Raw genomic sequence first — 27,593 nt, 5'->3', positions numbered from 1 at the left:
AAGCTGGGCTGAGGCTGGGTTGTGGAGGGAGCCTGCTGCCAGGATGCAGGAGAGGCCAGGGGAACGAGGAGCGCAGGTACATCAAGAGTGCAAGGGCCAGGGAGTCAACACTGAATTCCCCAGGCTGTGGAGACCCCAAAAGCAGGCTGTTGAGTATTGCCAACATCAAAGTCAGCAGAACCTGGCTCCTGGAGTCCAGAAGTGATAGCACTAGGGGGCCTAAGCCAGTTAGACCAGAGTTCTCTCTGGGCTCTGTGCCTAGATACCCCACTGCATGACACCCACTCCCTAAGCCAGCAGTTTTGAGATTTCAAAGGTCTGGCTTCCTTCCCTTCCTATCTAAAGACCAAAACCCCTGGCCTGCCCCTGCTATATCTCACACCCAGAGGCAGGGGTGGAGCTCTTGCAGTCCCTGGGGCTCTAGCGATTCCAAGATGTTGGTGGGCTGTGTTCCTTTCTGGAGGCCCCGGGGAATTCAGATTTCTGCTCATTTGGGTCATTGGCAGAATCCAGTTCCTTGTATTTGTAGGAAGCAATGTCTCTAAGCTCCCTAGAGGCTCTCTGGTTGTATGGAGCAGATTTTCGAAGTCACAAGTAACTTTCTTCATTTTGTCTGTCTGAACTCGGTCCTTTTGATCTTGCTGACTAGAGCTGGCCTCAGCTCCTAGGGTTCCTCTGCACTCCTAGCACACAGCTGTATCCCAGAACCAGCAAGGGGGCATCAGACAGCCTGATCATACATGTGTCCGGCTCTTCTATCTGCATTCTTTTCCCTGCAGCTGGGAGGGAGCTCAGTGTGATTACACTGAGCTCAACTGAGGTAAGTCTGATTGCAACGAGCATAACATTACTTACATATGCAAAGTCCCATTGGCCATTCTGGGACCTGCACGGATTCTCGGGATGAGGGCATGGACATTTTGGGAGCAATTATTCTGTCTACTACAGTTTATCCTCTATTCCCCAGATTTCTATCTGTTCTGCTTGCAAAATAAACCTAACCCAAGGTCCTAAAAGGTCTCTTTCTAATGTGGACTCAACATTGAAACCTCACGAGCCCCAAAGTCCAAAACCTCATGTGTTATGACCATTCAAGGCCATACTGGTTCACTCTGGATTCAGACAGGTGGAAGAAAATTCACAGAGCTGTCAGGATATCTGACATGCCTTTATTCTTGGGTGGGGCGATCCATGCACACTGTAAGCTATGTGTCCCCCAGCATGTTCCTGCATGTCACATAGCGGGAAGTCCCAACTCCCTTATATACTACATGCACACAAAGCTGGCATGCCTTATAACTGCTTACCTTAGTTACCCAAACATCTGGGTGAGGGACTCAGACTAACTGTTTACCCTACACCTCATCATCTAAACTGTCAAAATCAGTTATGGGTGAGATGCTGGTTTTAATGCACACTGGGGTGCATTATCTCCCCTCTGTGGGTCTGATACTAAAAATCAAGGTAACTGCTCCCAAAATAAAATGGTAGAACAGTCCAAGAATGATAGCTACATACATTATTTCAAAAGGGGAGAAAAATGGAAGGGAAAAGGAGACGTGATTCCCAAGACATTTTGAAAGCAAGCTTGGCAAACTACAATAAAGATCAAGCCCTGGGAACATGATGTGTGGTTTAGGGCCCTGCCCACTGGGCTGGAAGCTTCCCACTCTGGGTTCTGCTCTGCTGAGTCATGCTTCCGTTTTCATGAAAGGTAACAGGGTTGCGGCTCATCTTTCTCAGCCAGTTTCATATATGCTTTGAAGGTCGACAGCCTTTAATTTCATACTAGTTATTTATTCTTCCCTCCCCAACCAAGATATTCTCACTGCTTTTAGAGAGAAAGGAAGGGAGGGGATAGGAGGGGAAAAGGGAGAGGAAAAGACAGACATCAATTAGATATTGACTGGCTGCCTCCCAGGGACTGAATCCACAACCCTCTGGGCCATAGGACAACACTACAACCAACCAAGTCAACCAGCCAAAGCTTCATACTAGCACTTTAGATCCAAGGTATTTCTACCACAATAAACTTTTCAAGAAGTTTGTGGGTGTCTTATGTCAAGAGATTCACTCTATCAGATAGAAGGTTGGTTGACAGATTTTTTTCCCCCTAAGTAATTCCGTATCTGTTTTTGGCTTTTACTGAGATGGTTAAAGGACACCTTTAAGCCTCCTGGATGCTCTCTGATTTTTATATGAATTAATACTTTAAAAAAAATCTTTCTGAGATACTACAAAAGGTGTACAGCCACATCCACGGCTATTTCTCTAGAACATGTTTTATCACAAATCTCTTCATTGCAGTGCCTTTTGCAATCAAGATGGGTTGAGAATTTCCCATATCAAGTCTTTTCTATTCAACAGTTCCTCCCTATACTTTTCTCTTCCCTGTCACACTTTACTACAATCAGTAAGAAGACACAAGGTCATTTTCAACACTGTTGTTGAGTTCCTGAGCTAAATGTCCATAAAAAGACTTGTACATGAGTATTTGCAGCAGCTTTATTTTTAATATTTAGGATGTGGAAGAAAAACGAAGGGGCATGAGGTGACGCTGGAGGTAATAGCTATGTTCAGTATTATGGCTAGGATGCTTTCATGTGTATACTAAGGTTTACTAAATTGTGCACTTCATATTGTATGTTGACTACATTTCAAAGAAAGTATTAAAAAATTATTCTACGTAGAAGTCTGGGTCCCCCATTTCTACCAGAAAACCAGAAGTTTGAGCATCAGTATAGTCACTCTGCCATCTCATCCCAAATGCCTTGTGAAGAGAACCTCTTCCTCAGTAGCAAGAAAAACTGGTAAGAAATGAATGCTGTTTCCAGTGAGTCACCAGAAACTGGCTAGTCACAAAATCTTTATCCTTGGACCACAATTTCACTCTACTCTCAGTCCCAGGGTTCCTGCCCCTGCAGCCAAGACATCAGGTACAGCCCAGGGAGGCACAGGTGTTGAGGAAAACTTCACAGTTCTTTACTGTGCTGCTGACCTTAGTCATATGAGTGAGAAGCCTGGAGGTCCTGAGAATTTCCATACACCCAGATCTCATATGACCATGCTGACAGATGTTTACCAATGTGTTTTTACAAAGGGTACAGCCACTCCTTTTTGCTGCAGTCTCTACAATCCCAATTATTCACACTCAGCATTTCTATATCAATTGTTTCCTTCCTGGACAGAATAGATCTTACAGCCAGTGTACCAGATTCTGGCCTTCAGGGCACATCACACTTTTCAGGTTGTAAAGGACAGCTTGTACTCAACAGTGCTGGGGATATGGGTCATATGCTAGAAACAAGACACTCAATCCATGCTATTTCCAAACATGTTGTAGGTTGTTACAATAGCACCTTCCTTAAAGTGATGTCTGAGCTCTCAAATAATTCTGAAATGCAGAGGACATCAGTCCAACCGAGCCCTGAATCCTCACCTAACAAGCTTTTCTCATGCAAATTAAAATGGTAAGGTACCACCTCACAACTTGTCAGAATAGCGATCATCAATAAATCAACAAACAAGCACTGGCAAGGATGTGGAGAAAAAGGAACTCTCATGAATGGTTGGTGGGAGAACAGATTGATGTAGCCACTGTGGAAAATACTGTGGAGTAATCTCAGCAAATTAAAAGTGGAACTGCTCTTTGACCCAGCAATACCACTTGTGAGAACCTATCCAGATAAATCCAAAACACTAATTTGAAAGGATATATGCACCCCTATGTTCACTGCAGTGTTATTTTCAATAACCAAGATCTGGAAACAGCCCAAGTGCTCACCAGTAGATGAAGAGATTAAACAAAAACTGTGTGGTACATTTACACATTGGAATAATACCCCTGAGCCATTAGAAAGGAAATCTTACCTTTTGTGATGAACCTGTAAAGTATTATGCTAAGTGAAATAAGCCAGAGAAAGATAAATGTCCTATGACTTCACTATGTGTGGAATCTAAAGAACAAAATAATCTAACAAAAAAGAAACAGAATAGCTATATAGAGTAACAGCTGTCAGAGGGGAAGGAGGTTGGGTGGAAAAGGTGATTTAAAATATACATACATACATACATATGATGCACAGACAATGCCAGAGGGAAAGGGGGTGGTCAGGGCAGATGGAAGAAGGCAAAGGAATAAATGGGGAGACTTTACTTTGGGAAGTGAGAACTCAATGTAGTATGCAACTGTTTTGTACACTTGAAACCTGTAGGGTTTTATTAACGTCACTCCCAATAAATTAAAAAAAAAAAAAAAAAAAAAAAAAAGAGGCACTCTGCCCTCTGATAAACCTTGTTTTATCCAGTTTCTCTAGGCAACCTAGTATTAAAGTTCTTTACACCAGTTTTCTTCAGTATATCTAAATAGTGAACAGCTTAATTTTGAGTAAGGGTTTTAAAAAAGATTAGAAATTCTAATGATACTATTCTTCTACTTTGGTTAACTGTTAATTCTAATTACATATATTTGTGCTTTCTCCTTTTTATTGATTAGTATTATTTTCTCTATTTTTTCAAAGCACTTTCACATTTCTTAATTCATTTCTCCTAATTTTTAAAAAGATCGTTTACTTATTTACAGAGAGAGGTGAAGGGAGAAAGAGGGGGAGATACAATGTATAGTTGCCTCTCTTTTATGACTCCACCATGGACCTGGCCCATGACCCAGGCATGTACCCTGATTGGGAATCAAAGGCCACTTTTGATTTGCAGGCCTGCACTCAACCCACTGAGCCACACCAGCCAGGGAACTACTGTAATTTTTTGTCACATTTGTTTCCCACTTTCCTTGGTTTTAGTAATTAGCTATTTTACACATTTTCACTGTAATGATACCTACTTTATCGGTATCCTAAAATCTCCAATCTTTAAAAAAAGGTTTTCTTTTTAGAAAGGGAGAGGAAACATCAGTGTGTGGTTGCCTCTCATGTAACCCCTACTGAGTACGTGGCCTGCAACCTAGGCACATGTCCTGACTGGGAATCAAACCAGCAACCCTTTGGTTCGCACACCAGCACTCAATCCACTTAGCCACACCAGCCAGTGCCCAATATATTGTTTTTAAATTTTATATTTCTTCTTGAGAATTTGTTAAAAAAGAAAATCTTTTCTCAGCAATGGAAATTAACACCAGAGATGGACTGATGGACTGAGAAGTGTTCTCTACCAACCTGCTGTCCCAGTCCCATTTGAGGAACCCAAAGTTGGAGGCAACTACATTCTTCACCTCTTTAATCTGGCAGAGCTTCATTGTTTTCAAACCACTGAAACACTGAAAACAACCTCCACAACTAAAGGTGGCTCAAATAATGTCTTTATTATCACACAAATCAGAGCAACATGAGGCAAGTAGTTCTTCAGGCTGAGTCGCTTGGAAGGCTGGAAAAATCCATTAAAACTATCACAAGACAAAGAATGTCCATGGGGAAAGTAAACCTTTCATGCCACCAGAACATAACTCAGGTCCTCTTGGCTAAAGACGGGTTGTGTTCACACCTTTACCAGTCAGCAGGGAAGAAATGAGTCCCCTCCCTCACTTAATTCAGGTTTATCCTAATTCTCCCAGCGACTGGAGACAGTAACAAAATTCTGCCTTCTCTGAGGATATCAGGACAACTTAGCTGATAGAGCTAAAATGTTTTCCACCAGACATTGACACTGAGAAATCTGGCAAGGAGCCTGAGCAGGTCTGAAAGTGCAATATAGCCCCTGAAAACTTTCCTTATACCCATCAGTTATATAGTATCTCCCCAATGTTAATGTTCAGATATATGAAGATCAACATTTGACTAATGTCTTCCTCTCAAAGGGAAATCACAGATTCCCTTTCCATATGAGTGCTGTTCTGTTAACAGCACTCCTAAAGCCTTCCTGTAGTGTGAACTTTCTGGTGCCGAATGAGGTGGGAGCTTAAGCTATAGGATTTCCCACATTCATTGCACTCGTATGGCCTTTCTCCAGTGTGAACTTTTTGGTGCCGAACAAGGTGGGAGGTTCTTATGAAATCTTTCCCACATTTGCTACACACAAAAGGCCTTTCACCAGTGTGAACTCTCTGGTGTGCAATAAAGTCAGAGCTTCGACTAAAAAATTTCCCACATTCAGTGCACTCAAAAGGCCTTGTCTCAGTGTGAATTCGCTGGTGTTTAATGAGGGTGTACTTGTGGCCAAAGGATTTTCCACAATCACTGCAAACATATGGATTTTCTCCAGTATGGATGCTCTCATGCTGAACAAGTGTAGATTTGTGTCTGAAGACTTTCCCACAATCATTGCACTTATAAGGCCTTGCTCCATTGTGAACTCTCTGGTGCACAATCAGATTGGAGTGATGGCTAAAATATTTTCCACATTCACCACACTTATAAGGCATTTCTCCAGTGTGAATTCTTTTGTGCTGTGTAAGGTTGTCTTTGCGGCTAAAGGATTTCCCACACTCGCTACATTCATAAGGCCTCTCTCCAGTGTGGATCCTCTGGTGCTGCACAAGTGTGGCTTTGCGGCTGAAGGCTTTCCCACACTCACTACACTCATAAGGCTTTTCTCCAGTGTGGATTCTCTGGTGCTGAACAAGTGTGTCTTTGCGGCTGAAGGCTTTCCCACATTCGCTGCAGCTATAAGGCATCTGTCCAATGTGAAAGGCCTCCCTACCCTCATTGCCACTTGTCTTCCTCTTGCCGCGGGTTGCCTTTTGCTGGTGACTGCCCAAACAGGTCTGGAAGTTTTTCTGTTCCTCTGCACATGTAAATGACTTCTCTGACAGATGAGGTTCTTCACAAACTCTGCAGTTCTTCACAAATGAGGTCTTGCCTTTGTCTCTCCTTAAGGATCTCTCTACATTGTACTGCTTCTGGTGCTGAAGGAAGTTTGCACCAAATAAGAATTGTCTCCCACATGCCTTACATGTGTAAGGTTTCAGTCCATGGTGTGTTTCCTGGTGTTCATCCAGGCACAAAACATCCTTCAAGATGGGGCCACATATATTACAAGGATGAGCCATCTGGACTGATGAACCTGCCTTAGAAGTATTACGAACATGTGACACTTCCACAGACTTGCTCTGCTCAGAAGATGCCTCTTCATCCTTCACTTCAAGCCAACAACCTGAGGGCAGAAAAACACCGTTGAAGCACACACTGACTTTGGTGAGAGGGACAACCCCATCACAAAAGTGTGTCTAGCATACCCAGAACTGAGTCCATGAAATAAGTGGTTGACAGGATGACAGATTTGGGATCAGGTTAAAGAAAGAGCTGCTGGGCATTACTAGACTCTAAGGATCATAGAATGGGGAAGGTCTCACAAAGGACAAAGATACAAGGCTGAGGCATAGCTTAGAGAGAAGCAGGCAGGATCTCCTACTTCCTCCTTGCAAATTGACTTTTAAAAGGGCCTATTGCAAGTGAGTGCTACACAGAAATGTATGTCCAGGCCCAGGAAAACCTGACTTAAAATTAGTAACTGGCAGTGAAGAACTATTTACAGATATTTGTACATCTCCGATACATGAGCATTGTCCAATATGGGAGATGACAACAGAGGGAGCAATAGAGCACACTGGTGAGTGGGGTGGAGAGCTCTGGGCCACAAGTCAGAATAGAAATGACAAGCATGTAAAGTGTCCACAATGGGGAGGAAAAACAGAAATAAGGTATGGCCTGGGCATCAAACAATAGTGGGCACAGGATAGTTTTCTGGTGCTACTTGAACCCAACCCTGAAGTCACACACTTTCTAGGCTGTCACTTACCAGGGCCCATCCAAGCCCCCTCTGCTGTGGCTAGAGTCATGACGTCAGGTCAGTCAGGTACTCAAAGAGTTCTTTCCCTTGCTACTATTCAGCAACCACAGATGATCTGGAAGATACAAGTCATAGAGGAAAAAGGGCCATTGAGTGAGAAAGTACTTCCCCAGGGCAGCCTACCCATCAGCAATCAGTATCTTAAAGAAACAACCCAATGGCTCCCACAAGTAATGACCATGACTATATTTCATGACACAAATAGGTCCAGGAAAGTATCAATTAAAGAAAGGGGTCAGGGACAAAGCAATTCAGCCTGGAAGAAGTCAAGCAGGGTAGTATCCATTGGGCTGACGACACAACTCCTGACTGTGACACCCTTTCAGTTAATGGTTTGGGGCAGCAAGTGTTGGAGAGCACAGGAAGTGGAAGAGACAGTACATAGTACACATTACAGCCGAACCCTGAGGACCTATGTGAGGGAATGAGGGAAAACAGCAGTGCCCATGGTTCAGCTACAAAAAAAGAGAAAAAAAGAGCAGAGCACAGACTCGAAAACTAGAACACAGAGAATCTTACCCAGGATGACCAAAAAGGCAAAGCACACAGAGAGAGTCTCTGAACCTCATCAAGTAATCCCCACTCCTCCCAGGAGAAAAACACAAGCACATCATTAAAAGTCACATGACCCCATATGACGAGGGCAGCCTGTCTTCCCAGGACTACTGGTATATCCATCACATTTCACCTTCCTCTCCAGCTGCCCAAGTCAGACAAGACACAGGGCCCTTGTCATTCTGTCCAGGCTAGACCAGGCTGGTGGACAGGTAGACAGACACTGCCTAGTTTGGGACTGGTGTGCAGGGCCCAACCCTTCCCTGGAGTCCAGAGATTATGCCTCTCATATACAAATTTTGAGCTTAGCATTCCCCCTAAAACCCTCAGTACCATAAATTAAGATTCTATCTCCACGTATGGTCACTCTAAGTTCAGATCACATTTCCCTTTTATCTATGGTCACCTACAACCGTGATGTATCAGGCTGACACTCTAACCAACTCAGGCCCTGTGAACCTAGCTATTCAATCCTCTGCTACTTCACTGAACTTCAGCAATCCAGAACCATGCACCAGTATGAGACACATCCAGCCCTTTTGTACTTTGATGTTGCACACTGAGGATGCTATATCTTCATCAGCCAGAGGCTTAACACTAAACACTCATTTAAAGCCACACCTACTGGCCTTCTATCCCATGAGTAGTGGTCCACCAACTGTGGACCAACTGACTCAATTGTCCCTGAGCTAATTTGCCGGCTCAATTGAAACTCCACGTCCCATCAAATGTCACCACAAAAGCCTGGGAAGCACAGAGAGGGCAATAAGCATCAGCTCTGGCCTCACTTTCATCTCTTTTACTACCACACCCCAGCATGCATCTCATGTCCACTCTTTCTCTGGAAGACTTCACCACCTGTATTTCCCCCCAACCCCCACACCAACACAAATACTAACCCCCCCATTTCTTGTCTCTCAGGTGGCTCCTACTCCCAATCTTCTGTGCCCATCCACTTTCCAGACCACTAATGGCAATACCACCATAACATAAAGGTTCTCTATACAAATCTAATACACAACTCTATCCTAATACACATACTGGCTGCTACCTTGTGGATGTCTCCAACTTGAATCCCTCCTCTGAACTCTAAACCCATGGGTCCAGCTGTCCATTTGACAACTCCACTCAGATGTTTCACCATCTCAACTGAGAATTTCTCTATCCTTACAGCTTATTATGCCAAAAACTGAAGGGTGATCTCTAACTCCTCCCTTCTTTCTCTTCCCCTCCACATCAGAAAATCATTCCCTCCACTATTTCAAACCTTCCATGGCTCTAACCACTCTCAGAACATAAGTCCAGCTCAACAGGGTGTCATTCCAAAACTGAATCCTTTCGCCCACTCTCTGATCACACCAGACATAATGGAGACCTGAGGTTTTCTGAACACTCCAGTGTAACCTCAGGTGATGCATTTGCATATTCTAGTTCCTGTGCCTGGGACACTGTTCCCAACTTCATCCCATTACTGCTAGAAATGGAAACCCTTTCATGTAATTCAAGAATAAAGTCAGGGCTCAAGACCTTTGCTGACACGGGGATCCCCAAACTCAGTAGCAGATAGAAGATAGGTTCAGAGTCCTGGGGCACCATTCACTATACTAAGTTGTTAGATATATGGGTGATGGTGGGTTGAATGAGGACCACCTGCACAGTCTCCAGTCATCTATGCATGGATCTCGAGCACTTCTGCCACGGCAACCTGAAGGATGAGGGAGCTGGGAGTTTCCACAGTGGGGTCACATGGACTATTTCCCTAACTCCTCCCTGCCCTTTGGTGAGGATGATTTCAGGCTGTCTGACTTCAGATACTCACACCTTAGTGTCACCTGCTACCATCTATGTGACCTTGAACAAAGATCTGTGTCTCAGTGTCCTCATCTGTAAAGCTGTGATTACAGTGGTCTCCACCTAACAGAGCTGCTGTTTTATATCAGACATGTTAGTACAGGTTAAGTACCTTTGAATTAGCTTTTACTGTCCGTAACACTTGCAAACAGTTTTGTTGCAAATGAAGTGATTTTTGAAAGTGTTTGTTTTTACTCTTTTAAGGAAATGTGATATTTGAGACTCTCATTGTAATGAGATATTTAGAGGAAAGAACTTCAATCAATTATTAAGGATGGATATAAATCTGATTTATCCTATTTACGTATGTTAACATTTAATTGCCTGCTTATGTATGTATACTTGCCAGGTGTTCACTAGTCTTTCACCAAACCAGCCTACCTGGCACATACACCTCTGAAAGTAAGCCTGCTAGTGGTCCTTCATTATAGATGTTCATCATCTCTTCTCACCCGCAGAATTAAGAAACTGATGTACCAAGGCCCTGAATTGGGCTAGAGCTGCTCCACTAGCCTGGTAGACTTCTCCTCTGCTCCACAGGCACTGCTTATGGGGCATGATGAGTCCACACCATGGCAAATCTACAGCACCTCACACCTTACTCTCCCTCCAGGTTAGGCTCCTAATACCCTATAGCACTCTTCTCCTGCTCACATCAGCCAGATCCCTTTCAAATGACAGGACCCCTTCTTTCTGGAAGGAATCTCAGGAATATTCATACCTTCTCCCATGCCCTCAAATCTCTCACCTCAGGGGCCACATAAAATAACATCCTTAATATTCTTCCCCTAAATGTGATCTCCAGAGTTTGACCTGAGGCCTCATCCCTTAGAGGTTTCCAGCACAGTTCACTCTGCAGAACTGCACGAACAGATGCCCATGTAACACCTCCACTGTGAGACACCTCAGACTTATCATGTCCAAAATCCAACTCCTGATAGCCCTGAAAGGTGCTCCCTGCTCCAACTTACCCATTCCCAGTCTTCAGATGTTCAGTGAAAAACAACAAAAAAACTTGGAATAGCCCCTCATGCCCTATTTTCACTCACAGCCATATCTGGCCCAGCAGCAATCCTGTTGCTTCTATCTGAGAAACCTCTCTAGGACTGAATGACTTCCCCACTCTCAACTCCTCCTGCCCCTGCTCTGGTACTGCCAACACCACACTGCTGGTTTCTGCTGCCTCCTCACGGCCTCCCTCCTCCATCTTCAGGATCCCCACCCCACCCTAGTCCGTTGGAATACTTACGTTCTCGCAATGAAAGTACTCGCCTCATCCTGCCACTCCGGCCAGCCATGACTAGTGCTCACACGCTGCAACTCTGGCACAGGCCAGGACTGCAGTTTCTAGAACGCTCCAGGCTCGGTTGTTCCTCCCACGTCTCATCCGACTGGCTGTTCGATACGGAGTCTCCATCCACAAACGGCCTGGACTAGTGACTTCAACAGCGACCGCTCACTCATTCTAGGGCTTAGTATTCGGAGAATCGGGCTGAATCGAGGTCCGGGACACAGCACCTACCTAGGCCGGGCCCATCCCCCGCAGGCGCCGCCATCACGGTCTAGACAGCGTAGAGCTGTGAGGATTCTGAGTCCAGACGCAGATCCCCGTGGTCGCTGCGACCGCAGAGTCTCTTCCTAGCGACAACGAGGTCTCCTCGCTTTCGTCACCTCAGAACTGAAGTACAGCTTTCTAACCGTGCCATCCTAGATCCACAAGATGTCCGCCGCGAGGAAGACGCCGGAAGTCCCACCCAGGCACCTTGCGCACTTTTGGAATTGCCAACCAAAGCTCCCCGACCGTGCAGCGCAGAGATTTCTGGGTAATGTAGTTCGCTGGGGATTGTACCCGAATCAGACACTCTCCGGTACCGCGAGGGGTGCTGGGAAGTGGTCCCTCCACTTCGCGCCTCTTACGCGTGGTGGAAGAAATGTTTATGGACGTATTCACTCAGGTATTCCCAAAGTTACGGAACCAAATGGGAGTGCCACATGAAATGAAATGTCGCTGAGTTCACTCCTATGTCCTTGTTTTTTTTGTTTTTCCCCAAAGATTTTTTTATTTTTAGAGAGGAAAGGGAGGGAGAGAAACATCAATGTGCGGTTGCTGGGGGCCACAGCCTGCAACTCAGGTATGTGGCCTGACTGGGAATCGAACTTGCGACACTTTGGTTCAGAGCCCGTGCTCAATCCACTGAGCTACGCCAGCCAGGGCTGTCCTTCTTCTTTAAATATGTGTGAAAGGAAGCTTTAAATTAGTTTTGGTACTTTCAGTTTAGTTAGTAGTTAAGAGTTGTCTCCATAGAGGCCTGTGGAATGGAAAGAGGAGTGAGGTTGGGGCTCTCTGGAGCAAGTGACTACCTGAAGAACATCTGCTTGCTAACCTAAAAACAAAAAGCTTTTCAAAGTGAGGATACAAGCGTTTATGCGAGAACAATGACAATAGCTATTTTGGAAGCACTGATTCAGACAGAAGCCCAAGTAGTATTCCCTTTGGAAGACAAAGGCGAGGGGTATTTATGAGAAAGGGAAGGGAACAATTACATCAGTGGAAAGAAGGGATTGCTATTGGTGCAGATTACATAATAACACTAATTCTAGACAAAGTTTATAATTTTCAGTCAGGTAGTCATGAGTCCAGTAATAATAACGACTGGTTTCTCACTATTTTTGCAAACAGTTCTTTGTTTTAGGGCCACAAGGTTGCTTTAGGGTCAGGGGTGTCCAACCTTTTGGTGTCTTGGGCCACACATAAAATACACAAACACTAGTGAAAACTGATAAGCACAACAACAAAAAAGGTTTTAAGTACATTTACAATTTTGTATTGGGCCACATTCATAGCTATCCTGGGCCATATGCATCTGGAATGCTGCAGGTTGGACATCCCTGCTTGGACCCAGTCCAAGGGTCATTTTCCCCACCCTCCTTTTAAAAACTATTTAAAAGAGAACTTGTATAGCTGAAAAACCTAAACACGTGACAGGGTTTTATAAATTCTTTTAAAAAATATATATTTTATTTAATCTTTATATTTTTATTACCATTTATTCCCCATATATTCCCCTCGCCCCATTTATGAGCCTGTTTTTGTTTTGCTTGTTCAGTTTGTTCATTAGCTTCCACCTATAAGTGAAATCATATATTACTTGTCTTTCTCTGACTGGCTTATTTTAATTAGCAATAATGTTCTCCAAGTCCATTTTACCCTGTTTTAACATCAAAAGGTTTAAGGCTTCCTGGCTGGTATGTCTTAGAGGATTGAGTGCTGGCCTGCAAACCCAAGGGTACCTGGTTCGATTCCAAATCCGGGCACATGCCTGCATTGTGGGCCAGGTCCCTGGTGCAAGAGGCAGTCGACAGATGTTTCTCTCCCTCTCTTCTTCCTTCCTTTCCCCTCTAAAATTATTTTTTTTAATGTTTAAGGCATAAGATGTGCAAGGCAATTCCTTTGGCATGGCAGCTACAACTCCATTTTTTTTTTTTTTTGAGAGAGAGAGGGGAAGGGAGAGAGGGAAAGAAACACTGACATCAAAGAGGGACATCAATCGATTGCTTCTTGTATTTGCCCCAACCTGGGACTAAACATGCGACCCAGACATACGCCCTAACTGGGAATTAAGAACAGGTGACTTTTTGCTTTGCGGGAGGATGCCCAATCAACTGAGCCACACTTATCAGGGCACAACTCTATTTTAAAATGGCTCCATTTATTATTATTTGGACACTCTGGTTTCCTCAGAAATGATTCCCGATAGCACCCTAGGGAAAAAGAGGAACACAAGGAAGTTGCTTTTCTTGCCTGTATAGTCACTGACAGTAACCAACCCAGGGAACAGCACTCATTAAACCAAAAGATATTTCTTAGCCCAACAGCTGAGATATACTTATTTCCTTTTAGGAATGTACTGCCTATTTGAAAAGAACCATTACAAGTGCTCTTGTGTGCCAGCGCAGTGGCTGACATAGTCATAGTGGCAGCACATTTGCAAAGGTGACATCTGGGCATGGAAATAAAGATTTGGAACACCATTGTTAGGATAGTGAACCAAGGCAGGAATGGGGAGAAAGACATGCCTCACCCATTAACTCAGCAGTCCTGAGCCTTGTCTGGTAAGATTGCAAGGTATTCCAAATATCACAAGAAAAACCATGAAAGCACAGGAGGAAGGGAGGCATTGAAATTCTATTTGTATCATTTTCACTACCTGGGAAAGACAGCCTTTAAAACTGTGTATTCATCCCAAGGTCTGGACAGCGGAAGCAGAGGGGGAACCTGGAAGCTGGCTATAAGCATAGAACTCCTAAAATCCCAATAGTCAGTATACTCAGACTAGTTGTGAACCCACTTGCAGCTTTGTGTTCGTGTATTTCATAAATAAACTTACTATCTCATTTCCACTATATGTGTTGTCTCTCAACTGAATTCATCTCTTGTGAGCAAGGCAAAAACCCAGAAGGGAGAGCACCCTAACTCAGGTCTCTCTGGTAATACCATGATCTCATTTCCTTGCTAGGAATTCTCATTTCACTTGTAATTACAGGGACAGTGTCTGACTTGGGAGTTGAGATTATTCATGATAAGCCAAAAAGAGGGGAGGACAGAAAGAGAAAACACAACACAAATATTTATGAATTGTTCAAGTTACCAAAAGTCATTAATAATAATTGTGTAGTATCCCTGGCAGGTATGGCTCAGTGGATTGAGCACAGCCTGCAATCCAAAGGGTCACTGGTTTGATTCCTGGTCAGGTAACATGCCTAGGTTGTGGGCCAGGTCCCCAGTTGTAGATGTGTGAGAGGCAACCAGTTGATATATCTTTCACACATTGATGTTTCTATTCCTTTCTTCCTCCCTTCAAATCTCCCTAAAAACAAATAAAATCTTTAAAAATATTTTTTAAAAGTAGTAATTGTATAGTTATTCTCAGATATATGCAAGAATGGCTCTGGGGAACATAAATGTGACAGGTGAAGAGAGTTAAAATGTCAGCACAATTTGACCCGAGGACACTGAAGTCTGAGAAGTGAGAGAATGCAGCTGTAAGCTGCACACAGCTGTAAGACAACTTTGAAAACAAGAGACAAATACCCCAGCTATCAAGTAGCTTACACTGTATTTAAGAAAGACAGAAGAAGAGGCCCTGACTGATGTGGCTCAGTGGATTAAGCGCCAGCCTGTGAACCAAAGGGTCCCATGTTGATTCCCAGTCAGGGCACATGCCTGGGTTATAGGCCAGGTCCCCAGTAGGGGGCGCTTGGGAGGCAACCACACATTGATGTTTCTCTCCCTTTCCCCCTCCCATCCCCCTCTCTAAAAATAAATAAAATCTTTTTTTAAAAAGAGGAAGAGACAGAAAAAGAAAAGTTATATGCAATATTAGAATGTGGTAGGCACATGGAAAAGAGAGAAGATGAAGACACCAAGAAGTAGAGAATGAGGTGTAATATTATACAGGCAAAGGAGGCTGACTTGTGCCCAGATCTTAATTTATAAATGTGTCTGAGTGACAACACAGTAATACCATTGAAAGAAAAGTTTACTGTTATTCACAATTCCCCTAGAAGTGAGAGGCACAGAAGAAATACCAGGTTTTCGTCAGTAGGCAGAGGCAGGAACCATGGGAAAGCCTAGGCCAGAGCCTTAATTATATCCTTTGTGGGAAACATAAGGCAGGGCAGAGTCAAGAGCTGATGATTGGCTAGTTTGAACAATTCCAGTGGACTTTGGGTTATACTGCCTGGTATCTGGCCCTGGGATGATTTAGGTTACAAAGGTAAGCCACTAAGTGCTTATGTAAAACCATGAGCCCGTGAAAATACTAACACAAATTAAACTCCTTAAAGGAAATGAGAATATTTTCAATTGATTAGGGGACAATGGGCTAAGAAAAAACTCTTTCTATAAGACACAGTTTTGCTCTTCAGTTTATTAGAGGGGAGAAATTTATTTCATCATGATTTGTCATTCATAGCCATATTGCTTAAATATATTGGAATAGAATATTTAGGTACTTTAGGTACAGGTTTTATATATACATTAAACTATTTTACATGAGTTACTTTCAAACATATAACAAATAAGATTAATTTTTAAATATAATTTTAGTTAAATATTGATAATCATAAAAATGCATAATTGTATATTTAGCAACATATGATATTTAATGACCAGGCATTATGTTTATAAAGTAGTTGTAATAAAGTCAAATGATTATTTAAAGGTGAGAAATAAAGGTGAAATGAAAATGAAACTTTTTTAAAGTTTTCTTTAAGTACCAAAGACAAATTTTCTAAAGATCAATTACATAAAAAATGATAATTTTAAAGATATGGAAGGATTTGTTTTAAAGAAAGCCAGAGGTGAACAGTAATTAAAAAAGTAAAGTGGATTTTCATCAGAAACTATTGGAATGAACTTCACAAAGAACTGGGCTACATTCCAAATATGGACACATCAGGGTTTATAGTTGATTCAGTGGATGGAAAATTACTAAGAGGGAACATCAGATGTATGGAAGGATCCTTGCTAAGCTGATCTAATAGGATTCCTGCTGACAGCAGGCTAAGGTGATCAGCTATCACCTGGGAGATAATGGGATGAGGAATTTAACCAGCTATCGAGAGTGATCAGATACTGAGGTGGAGAGGATTGTGGCTAAACCAACCTCATAGGATTCTTGCTAAAATTGGGCAATGCAAAGATGGGCACAGAAGTCCAAAATTGAGGCCTAGTAGGGAAGAAGATTCAGAGGAGCCTGACTAAAGTTAGATCAAGGAAAAATTTTGTCAGATCTGATCACTATATATTCTAAATTGGAAATGAATTAGTTTACTACTTATTTCTTTTTTAATCCTCACCTGGGGACATTTCTTCCTTGCCTTTTTTTTTAATCTTGAAAGAGAGAGAAAGAAATATCAGTGTGAGAAGGAAACATCAATTTGTTGCTTTCTCAGATGCTCCCCAACCAGAGATTGAACCTGCAACCTTGGTATGTGCCCCACTGGGAGTCAAACCTGTGACCTTTCGTTCTGTGGGACAATACTCCAACCAACTAAGCCACACCAGCCAGGACACCACTTATTTTATTAAGGAAAAAATATTGTAAGTTTTAAAAGTGGTAAACTATAATGTGTACTAAAATTAATTTATTTTAAATGATTTATTTTTTTTAGATTTTATTTTTAGAGAGGAAGGGAGGGAGAAAGAGGAGAGAAACATCAATGTGTGGTTACCTCCTGGGTGCCCCCCGCTGGGGACCTGGCGCACAACCCAGGTATGTACCCTGATTGGGAATCGAACCAATGACCCCTTGATTCACAGCCCGCACTCAACCCACTGAGCTACACCAACCAGGGCTGATTTATTGTTTTGGTATTTTTTATCACAAGCAATTTTGATTATTTCACCAACTAGACCAAAGTCATCAGAGACCCTGATCTCTCCTATGAAAAGTTTTGATCATTGCTGTGGCCCTCACCACCTGCCAGAAGAAGCTACCACCTGTTTTCCTTTCTATCTTTCTCAAAACACTGTGTATCACACTCTTTGCCAAATACCATGAACCTTTGTCAACTCAATTTTAAGCCTGCCAGTGCCATCCCAATTCAGGATATTCCCAGGTCATTTTCTTTCCTTTTGCTAAAAAAAAAAAAAAAAAAAAAAAAGAGGGAGAGAGAGAGAGAAAGAAAAAAAAGATTTGCAATGCCCAAGTTATCTTTTGGATTTTACTTTAGAATTTCAAGTGTGTTTCAAGTCCAGCAGTTCCAAACACTGACAAGCTCCCAGATGTCATTATCACTATTGTCTGACTTTCTTCCCATGAATAGCAATCCATAATTTTATTTATTTATTTTAAGGATTTTATTGATTTACTTTTAAAAAGAGGGGAGAGAGGAAGAGAAACACCAATCACTGCCTCTCACACATCCCCAACTGGGGACCTGGCCTACAACCAAGGCATGTGCCCTGCCAGGAATCAAATCAGCAACCTCTTGGTTTACAAGCCAGTACTCAGTCCACTAAACCACACTGGCCAGGGAGCAACCCATAATTTTAGAAAGTCATCTTTCAGCCATGATCTAATCTATGTTTATATTTTGGCAATCTTCTAAGCAGTATGAGGTCAGGATTATTTTTGCTATTATTCCATACTGAATACCAGTGTGGTGACAGATCATCTGACATAAAACATGAGGTTATAGCCCTGGCCAGGTAGCACAGCTGGTTAGAGTGTTGTCATGATACACCAAGGTTGCAGGTTCGATCCCCAGTCAAGGCATATACAAGAATCAACCAGTAAATACATAAATAAGTGGAATAATGAGTCGATGTTTTTATCTCTCTCTCTCTTCCCCCCGCCTCTTTTTCTAAAACCTGTAAACAAAAAATGTTAAAAAACACATGAGCCTACAAACACACAAAAAGTGGTTTAAATAAGTGATAAGAGGTCTTAGAGGGAACTTACTGCCCAGAGATCAACTTCAAAACATTATTTTTCTAACCCTAAAAGGCAGAGTGGAACTGAGAGACACAGTTGTCACTGCCAAGGAGCACTGAGGGGCTGAATATTGGGAAGCCTAAACACACCAGTGCAGAGGTATTCATCAGCCTGTGGCCTGGGTTCACACTCAGTGTTACCCAATAAGACAAAATGGAAAAGAGAAAATAAGAGGAGGCAAATATGCTCACCAGGACCAGGATGGTGCATGTTGCTCTGGTCTCGTGGGAGGGTCTGGGGAGCATCTGTTAGTGAATGTGTTGCACTCCCTGCTGATGCCTGGGCAGGATGAAGACCACAGAGCCACTAGAACAGGCCATGAGGCTCAAATCTATAAAATCAGTGAAGGAGAACATGACTGCATGCTTTGAGGCTACAGATTTGTATGGAAAGAAGAAATACGGTATCCATAAGTTTTCTCCATACTCCTACTTTTGCTCTTTTTTGGTACAGTAACATTCACTGTAATTAAGATATTTAACAGGAGACGTAGGATCCAGCAGAGAAAACAGCAGAAGACAATGTACTTTGGGGATCTGATCTTAAGTTCCTTCCACTTCAATGTATTAAGGATGAGCTTAATGGCCTAGATGCCACTGAGGAGGCAGGTAGTGCCCAGGGAAACTCTTCTGGCCACTGTAAAAAGAAGACAGGTTTACATCCAATACCACCCAGGAAATATTTCAACCAAAATGTTGCCATTGTCTGAGGAATCCTTTTGTTAAGAAGAACCAAGTTGTTAGCTATGACAAGGTGGATGAGAATCAAATCTGTGGGTCTGAACATGTGTCTAGTGAGCAAAGTAAAGGTATAAAGAAAGACAAAGGAGGGAGGAAATTCCAATGATCCCAACTCCAATCTGAGTGAGGAAAATAACACAAAGATTTAAGTTAGTAGAAACCATTTCATCAATTTGAAGTGTGGATACTGTTGACTGATATTATTTGAACCACAGGAATCTAAAGACTAAAATGGAAAATTGGCTACTCTCATTACACCAAGAAAATTTCTTTGATCATGTAATTTTTCAACTCATTATGAATATTTAGACATGCATTTTATATGTGCAAAGCAAATTCCTGCAGGATTATTTATTATAACAAAGAGTGGACCCCAGCCCTGGCTGGTGTGGCTCGATTAGTTGGGCATCATCCTGTAAACCAAATCGTTGCTGGTTGGGGCCTGTGCAAGAGACAACCTATTCATGTTTCTCTCACATTAATGTTTTTCTCCCTTTCTTTCTTCCTCCATTCCCCTTGCTCTAAAAAGTAAATAAAGATTAAAAAATGTAAGAATGGACCCCACCCACTGTCAGTCAATGGGAGACTGATTCAGTGACTCACTGGACTTTGTCACAATGGAGCACCAGGCAGCAGCGATGAATCAAGTTCCCTCTACTGCTGCACTGCCAGGATATTATGAAGTAAAAGACAGAAAATACCAGAATATAGTGTGCAGTTAGCTTTATTTTTCTAATAAAAGGAATAAAATTATATACTATCCACTTATTTGCATGTATATGGTTATATTTTCAAATAGAAGAATACATTTTAAAATTATAAAAATGAGTACTTGTAGAAGATTATGGAGACATAGTAGAGGACAAAGTATTAAGTAAGACTACCCTCAATATATCTAGTTTGTGGGTTTGGCTAGATTTTTACAAAAACAAAAATAAAGATAAAGATAAAAATAAAAATTAAAAATTTACCCTCAGTAGTGTGGCTCAGCGGATTGAGCACTAGCCTCTGAACCAAAGAGGCACTGGTTCAATTCCTAGTCAGGGCACATGCAGGGGTTGCAAGCCAGGTCCCCAGTAGGGGGTGTGTGAGAGGTAAACACACATTGACGTTTCTCTCCCTCACTTTCTCCCTCCCTTACCCTCTCTAAAAATAAGTAAATGTTTAAAAAAATACTTTACATACTTATTCTAATGATATATAGTAGCAAAAATATAAAACTCAAGTATGTAAACAAAAAAATAAATCTAAATATGTCATTGGGATTTAAAGAAATGAAAAGGAATTACCTCAAATACTCTAAACACTAGTTTGAACATATACTCTATACCAATAAATATCAGAACAAAGTAAGAGTAAATTATTGCACTTGTGAGTAAAAACTGGTATTTTAATTCTGCGATTTTATATATATGTGTATATACATAGGTATATACACACATACATATACACAGATATAAGATGTATCCATATCACAGCTTCTTGAAGAAATAAATGAATCTACATCTGGAGTAGAAGGTATAGAATATGATCTCAGAACTCATCATCATACAAGAAAACAAAGGCTATGCTGTACAATGGAAACTAATATAAATAATATTGAATGTAAACTATAACTTTGAAAAATTGTTTTTAAAAAAAGAAGCACCCTAAATCATTGGGGTTGTGTCAATGGGACCCAACAGTTAACATGAAAGATTCCCATTGGCTAAGTGTTGGACATTTTCAGTATCAACTAGTTATTTATTTATTTTGGTGGGATCCGGGAGGAAGAGTGAAAGAGAAGGAAAGAAACATTGATGTAAGAGAGAAACATTGATGTTTCCTCTCAAATGTGCCCCGACCAGAGATGGAATCTGCAATCCCGGCGTGTGCCCTGACTAGGAATCAAACTGACGACTTTTTGTTTTGGCAGCTGATGCCCTACCAACTGAGCCACACCAGTCAGGACTCAAATAGTAACTTTAAAGAATTAAAACAAGTATGTTTTCTAAATATATTTTTATTATTTTTGAAATTAACCATACTTTTAAAAAATAACCTTACCTTTAGTAGATGACAGAAGACCAAATCAACACACTGAAAAAGGAAAAATAAAGGGGTAGAATTAAGTTGTTTTTCTATCTAAACTTTTCTTCAAGAAACTATTTTTTTGTAGAAGTTTCTACCTAATAAGAGAAAAGGGGGACAGAAGTGGAACATCACATAAAGTGAGGCATAATCCTTAATGACTGTAAGACCCCAACAGGGGACATGTTCCTAATGCCCACCATAACGGATGGGTCTGGAGGTCCAGAGGGCAATCCAAGAACATATGAATGTTTGCTACAGGGAAGATGGGGAAGTTCACAGATAAAATGAGTTTGACATGGATTATAGTTGTGTGATGGGTTCTTTTGGTTTGTATTATCCTCCTCTTCTCTTTTGTAGGTATTTTAATTTTTTAACGATTTTATTTATTTACTTTTAGAAAGAGAAGGGAGGAAGAGTAACATCGATCGGTTGCCTCTCACACTTCCCCAACTGGGGACCTGGCCCACTATGCAGGCATGTGTGCTGCCTGGGAATCAGACTAGTGACCTTTTGGTTCACACACCAGTGCTCAATGCACTGAGCTACACCCACCAGAGCTTTCTGTAGGTATTTTTTTAAGGGTCCATATTAAAGTTGGAAAGTATTTACTGCAATAACTGACAAATACGGAGTTTGTTCTCTGCTACAACTTTGTTCTTTTATACTCTATAGCACCGTACCTTCTTATCTTGCATTATTTACCCTGTCATTTTCAGATAGGAGTCCATTGAGATCTCTTAATATTACTCTTTTTCTCAACATTTTCCTGAGCCAGTGATAACAACTTAAATGCCTTCATTATCAGGAGAGTGAAGTAGAAAAGGCAAAGCCAGCCCTGTAGGTAGAGGTACAAAGTGGAGAATACAAGACCCAACCAAGTGGGGTGGTATTTTCCAGCTCTACCTATTTTTTACTTGTATTACCATATCAACAAAGTCAGGTTGGTTTCTACAATATCTCAATTTTTATAAAAACAATGTTTCAATTAAAACACTATATAGGCAGTAGTATCTGGGCTCCCAATCACAGGTATCAAAAAATAAATAAATTGCAATATATTAAGGTGACACTACCTCATGCATCCAAAATTACTGGATATTGGTTGTTTTGCCTTTTTCTTTTTTGTTTTTGTATCACAGTGGTTAAATATTAGTATCACTTAAAAATTGTTCAGAAATAAGATCACAGTGCTGTATGCCACTATTCTTTGTTCAATATAGTTTAGGCACAGCCCATCAATAAGATGAAATATAACTCTGGATATATTATGGAAATCACAAAATCACATATTTAACATTCAGAGAGGATGCAGGTACATAATTGCTAAATAACATGAATAAAGTGAATTCTTATCAATACTAATAAATATTTACAACATACACAAATGCTATGTTTAAAAAGTAATAATTTACAATTTCTCTACAGGAACATTATATTTAAAAATATGAGCAAAAAATACTATGAATGACATGCTTAATTATGCAATTCAACCATAAAATTACAGAAATGTGGAAGAAACAGTGAAACTGCACAACTTTTTAAAAAAGATCTAGGAGTTCCAGCCAAGAAGGAGGTACAGGTAAAGAAACCCTTCACTTCCTCGCAGAACCAAGAGGAGGATAATAACCAATCTAAAATCAATAAACAACCAGAAGCACCAGAAAATCAAACTGCATGGAACTCTTGACAACCAAGGAATTAAAGAAAAAATCAGTCAGAACAACCAGACCGGTAAGGCAGAAGACCATGTGAGTTGGCCTGTGTAGAAAAACCTTGGGGAGGCAGCAGGCTGCGAGGGTGGGGCTGTCTTAAGGGGAAACTGAGACTCAAAGTTGATACAGTGGTTTCTATAGTGAGAGAAACTCCCAGTCTCACATAAGATTTCGTTGAAAAGTGCACTAGAGATGAGCAAGCCAGCTGCATTGTTCCCTCTCTGGCCCCTCCCCCACAGGCAGCACCACAAGGCAGCAAGGAGGGCTGCCCTGCCTCAGGAATTCCTATGGCCCCACCCCCTTACAACTTATCAGTTGTGCCAAGACAAAGTAATATGGCCCAAATGAAAAAACAGAGTGTAACTTCAGAAAGAGAACTAAATGATGAGGACACAGCCAACCTATCTAATGGAGAATTTAAAGCCCTGGTAATCAAAATGCACACAGATCTGATTGAGCTTGGTTGAAAAATGAAAAACAAATGAAAGATACCCAACATGAAATAAAGCAAAATATTCAGAGAACCAACAGTGACAGGAAGGAAACCAGGACTCAAAGCAACAATTTGGAACAAAAGGAAAAAATAAACATCCAACCAGAACAGAATGAAGAAACAAGAATTCAAAAAAGTGAAGCGAGTCTTAGGAACCTCTGGGACAACCTGAAACGTTCCAGTATATGAATTATAGGGGTGTCAGAAGGACAAGAACAACAGCAAGAAATTGAAAACTTACTTGAACAAATAAGGAAAACTTCCCCAATCTGGCAAAGCAAATAGACTTCCAGGAAGTCCAGGAAGCCCAGAGACTCCCAAAGAAGTTGGACCCAAAGAGGTACACACCAAGGCACATAATCATTAAGTTACCCAAGATCAAACATAAAGAGAAAATCCTAAAAGCAGCAAGAGGAAAGGAGAGAGTTACCTACAAAGGAGTGCATTAGGCTATCAGCTGATTTCTCAAAAGAAACCTTGCAGGCAAGAAGGGGTTGGGAAGAGGTATCTGAAGTCATGAAAGGCAAGGAGCTATATCCAAGATTACTCTATCCAGCAAAGCTTTCATTTAGAATGGAAGGGCAGATAAAGTGCTTCCCGGATATGGTCAAGTTAAAGGAGTTCATCGTCACCAAACCATTATTATATGAAATGTTAAAGGGACTTATCTAAGAAAAAGAATATAAAAAGTATGAACAATAAAATGACAACAAATTCACAATTATCAACAAATGAATCTAAAAGAAAAGACAAACAATGAAAACAAAAATTAAGCAAACAATTAGAACAGGAACAGGATCAGAGAAATGGACATCACATGGAGGGATTTCAGTGGGGAGTGGAAAGGGAGAAATAAAGGGAAAATGTACAGGGAAGGAGAAGCATAATTAGTTGGCATAAAATAGACGGGAAGAGATAAAAAATGGCACAGGAAACAGAGGACTCAAAGAACTTACATGTAGAACCCATGGACATGAACTAAGGGGATGGAATGCTGGAGGGATAGCAGGGCAGGGCAGAGAGGGGACAAAGGGAGAAAAAATTGGGAAAACTGTAATAGCATAATCAATAAAAAATACTTTAAAAATCTAAATAAAAATAAAACATTGTTGTAAATAAATCCATAAAATAAATAAAGTGTGCATAAACAATGTAACATAACCAAATAATATTTACAAGTTTCCTGTGCTGGTAGAAAAGGAGAAATAAATTAAATTGAGTTTAGCAGATTAATTCTAACAGTTATTAGAAAAAAGGCATTACTGTTGAAAATAAAAAGCTTGCTCTTAGTCAATAATGAGAGAGTAAAATTGAGGCAATGAAATACACTATGAAAAGAAAGTCTATAAAATGTTTCAAAGTATTTGATATGTAGAGAGGTAGGCAGGTAAATATATAGATTAAAATCAGATCTTTTTCTATATACATGTATTAAAAATAGTAGAAATTTAGTGTGACTAAAAGGAATTTAAAAAATAGTTGGGAAATAAAAGCTTATTTAATATATATGAAGATCTTTGCAAACTTATTTGAAAAAATGAAGCTAAATTTCTACTGCATGGCATTTAGACATATAGAAAACATTATATACTAGCATATATATAGAAAAATCTAAACCTAACTGATAAATCATATAGGAGTATATATATATTTTTGAAAACTGTGATAAGTACTAAGTAATGCATAAAAAAGACTTATTAGAGTATAAAAAATGTACAACTTATGTAAGGTGAAAGGCATAAAAAATATGAAAACAAAGCATAGAAAACATTTTATGTTACAGAAGAACAGTGAAATGTGAGGCAATCAATTATATTCTAAGTGCTCATCATAACCAATGAGATAGATGATCATATATTTTCTAACATTGAAAGTATATAAATAAGCATTTCTGAAGAAACAACATAAATGTAAAATGTGATTTTTGTTAGAAATTATAAGGCAAATGCATGATAAATTTAAATAAAAAGAGCCCTAGCTGGTGTGGCTCAGTGGATTGAGTGCCAGCCTGCAAACCAAAAGGTTGCTAGTTTGATTCCAGTTAGGGCACATGCCTGGATGCAGGCCACATCCCCAGTTTGGGGCATGAAAGAGGCAACCAATCAATGCTTCCCTCACACATCAATGTTTCTCTCCTTTTTCTCCTTCCCTTCCCCTCTCTGAAAATAAAAGTTAAATTTAAAAAAAGACTGAAAAAAATAAGTAAATAAAATCTTGAAAAAAACAAACAGATTAACAAATCCAAGTAAGAGATATGAGGATTGTTCATGAATGGTAATCATAATAAAGGTAAATCATAAAAATGAATTTTGCCTGGCTGGTGTAGGTCAGTGTATTGAGTGCTGGCTGCGAACCAAAGAGTCACCAATTCAATTCCCAGTCAGGGCACATGCCTGGGTTGTGGGTCAGGTCCCCAGTGGGGGCCACATGAGAGGCAACCACACATTGATATTTCTCTCCCTCTTTCTCCCTCCTTTCCCCTCTCTGAGAATAAAATCTTTAAAAAAAAACGTAGACATGAATGTTTTGTGAATTCTAATCCCACGTCCTTTAAGAAATACAGATGCTCATATACAAATAAAGCCCCTCATTTCTTTGGTCAAATTGCTTTCTATGGAGGCATAATTATGAGCTACATTGGGCTCATCTTACTTCCTGGGAAAATGGCAGGACAATCTCTTTCAATAGCTCCAAGGAAGCTTTCTTTCAATAGCTTTCTGGAAGCTTGGTGGTTAGAACAGACCTGGAGATTAGTTTGGGGAGATGGCTTTGGAAACCAGAGATTCAAAGCAGCTGCTAAAGCTCAGGGACTACCAAAGGACCTTTACATCTAGTTAAACTACAGGGTTTTAATGCAGTAGTATTACCTGGCCATTCCTGCTCCCTAACCCCAGAAATTCAGAAGGCTGACAGAGAAAGCAGAGGACAGAAGGCAGACAGCCCAGGGACAGGAACTTTAGGTCTCTATTCTTAGGAGCCCTCAGAAAATATCCTTTCTGTACATGCCTATGTCCATGTTCTCACTCCAGAAAAAAACACATACTTCTTAAGATGTTTTCTAAGCAATGTAATTTCTATAAAATTACTTTTAAAAGGAAGCTCCACTTACCAAATGTCATTGCCTGCTGGAATAGCAGGTGTCCTGGTTGCACCTGGAGCATGTGTGTAAAGGGGGCATCTTATCCTCGAGATAAAGGTTTGAGACACCATGAGCTCATCTCCTTGCTGGGAATTACCATATCACCTGTAATGGCAGTCATTGTCCCTGTCAATGTCTGCGCAGGGAGTTGAGATTCTCTCTGAAAAAACTGTAAAATGAAGCTATTACTAGTGTTTAATTCATTCAGAAAGAGAGATAAGAACAGCCAGGGGCAAACACAGTGAAGCTGTCTGAAAAGTATCAGTTGGAGATGAAAGATGAGACAAGGACACTGATGTATGACATGGAAAGAAGCTTGGCTTGGGGCTGGGCTATTTCTGGCTAACCTGAAGATTTTTGCCTCCCAAATATGATTTTTTTTTCCTGAGGACCCTGCCCAATTGTAGCCTGAAAGGCAGAGGAAGGCAAGATTCATTCAGTAAAAACTGAAATTGTTAAAAATAAACATGAACAAAGATAGACTTTTTTTAATGCTTTTTATTAGAGAAGAGGGAAGGGAAAGAGAGAAACATCAATGCGTGAAAGAAACATCTATCAGTTGCCTCCCATACATCACCATCAGGGGACCTGGCCTGAAACCCAGGCATGTGCCTCAACCAAATGTTGAACTGGTGACCCTTCAGTTTGCATCTCCATCATCAATCCACTGAGTCACACCAGCCAGGGCTCCAAGTTTTTCTCTTAAAAAATTTTATTTTCAGAGAGAGG

At 40.9% G+C, this 27,593-nt stretch overlaps 2 protein-coding genes and 1 long non-coding RNA gene across 10 annotated transcripts in view; all 3 read right to left on the bottom strand.

Moving 5' to 3' along the window:
* LOC114511481 (zinc finger protein 345-like) overlaps nt 1–27,593 on the bottom strand; it is a 447,937-nt gene that overhangs the window by 222,033 nt on the left and 198,311 nt on the right. The window lies entirely within an intron of this gene.
* Nucleotides 5,293–11,972, bottom strand: LOC118497793 (zinc finger protein 134-like). Of its 5 annotated transcripts, XM_036013471.1 has the most exons (4): nt 11,729–11,966; nt 11,479–11,601; nt 7,750–7,855; nt 5,293–7,104 (listed from the first exon to the last, which is right to left on the bottom strand). In XM_036013471.1, exons 3-4 carry the CDS (start codon nt 7,787–7,789, stop codon nt 5,861–5,863), a joined length of 1,284 nt encoding a protein of 427 aa, XP_035869364.1. In that variant the 5' UTR covers nt 7,790–7,855; nt 11,479–11,601; nt 11,729–11,966; the 3' UTR covers nt 5,293–5,860. The 5 variants fall into 5 exon arrangements, with proteins under 5 accessions (XP_035869364.1, XP_035869363.1, XP_035869365.1 ...); XM_036013470.1 differs by having other exon boundaries at nt 11,479–11,966; XM_036013472.1 differs by lacking the exon at nt 11,479–11,601.
* LOC118497810 lies at nt 12,428–27,296 on the bottom strand. The gene is made up of 3 exons (XR_004900336.1): nt 26,835–27,296; nt 21,494–21,526; nt 12,428–12,515 (listed from the first exon to the last, which is right to left on the bottom strand). It is a non-coding gene; the product is annotated as an uncharacterized LOC118497810 (long non-coding RNA).

Source organism: Phyllostomus discolor, chromosome 12 (genome assembly GCF_004126475.2).
Source record: "Phyllostomus discolor isolate MPI-MPIP mPhyDis1 chromosome 12, mPhyDis1.pri.v3, whole genome shotgun sequence".
Lineage (NCBI taxonomy): Eukaryota > Metazoa > Chordata > Mammalia > Chiroptera > Phyllostomidae > Phyllostomus > Phyllostomus discolor.
The sequence above is the reverse complement of the archived record's forward strand: the minus strand, read 5'-3'. Positions and strand labels throughout refer to the sequence as shown.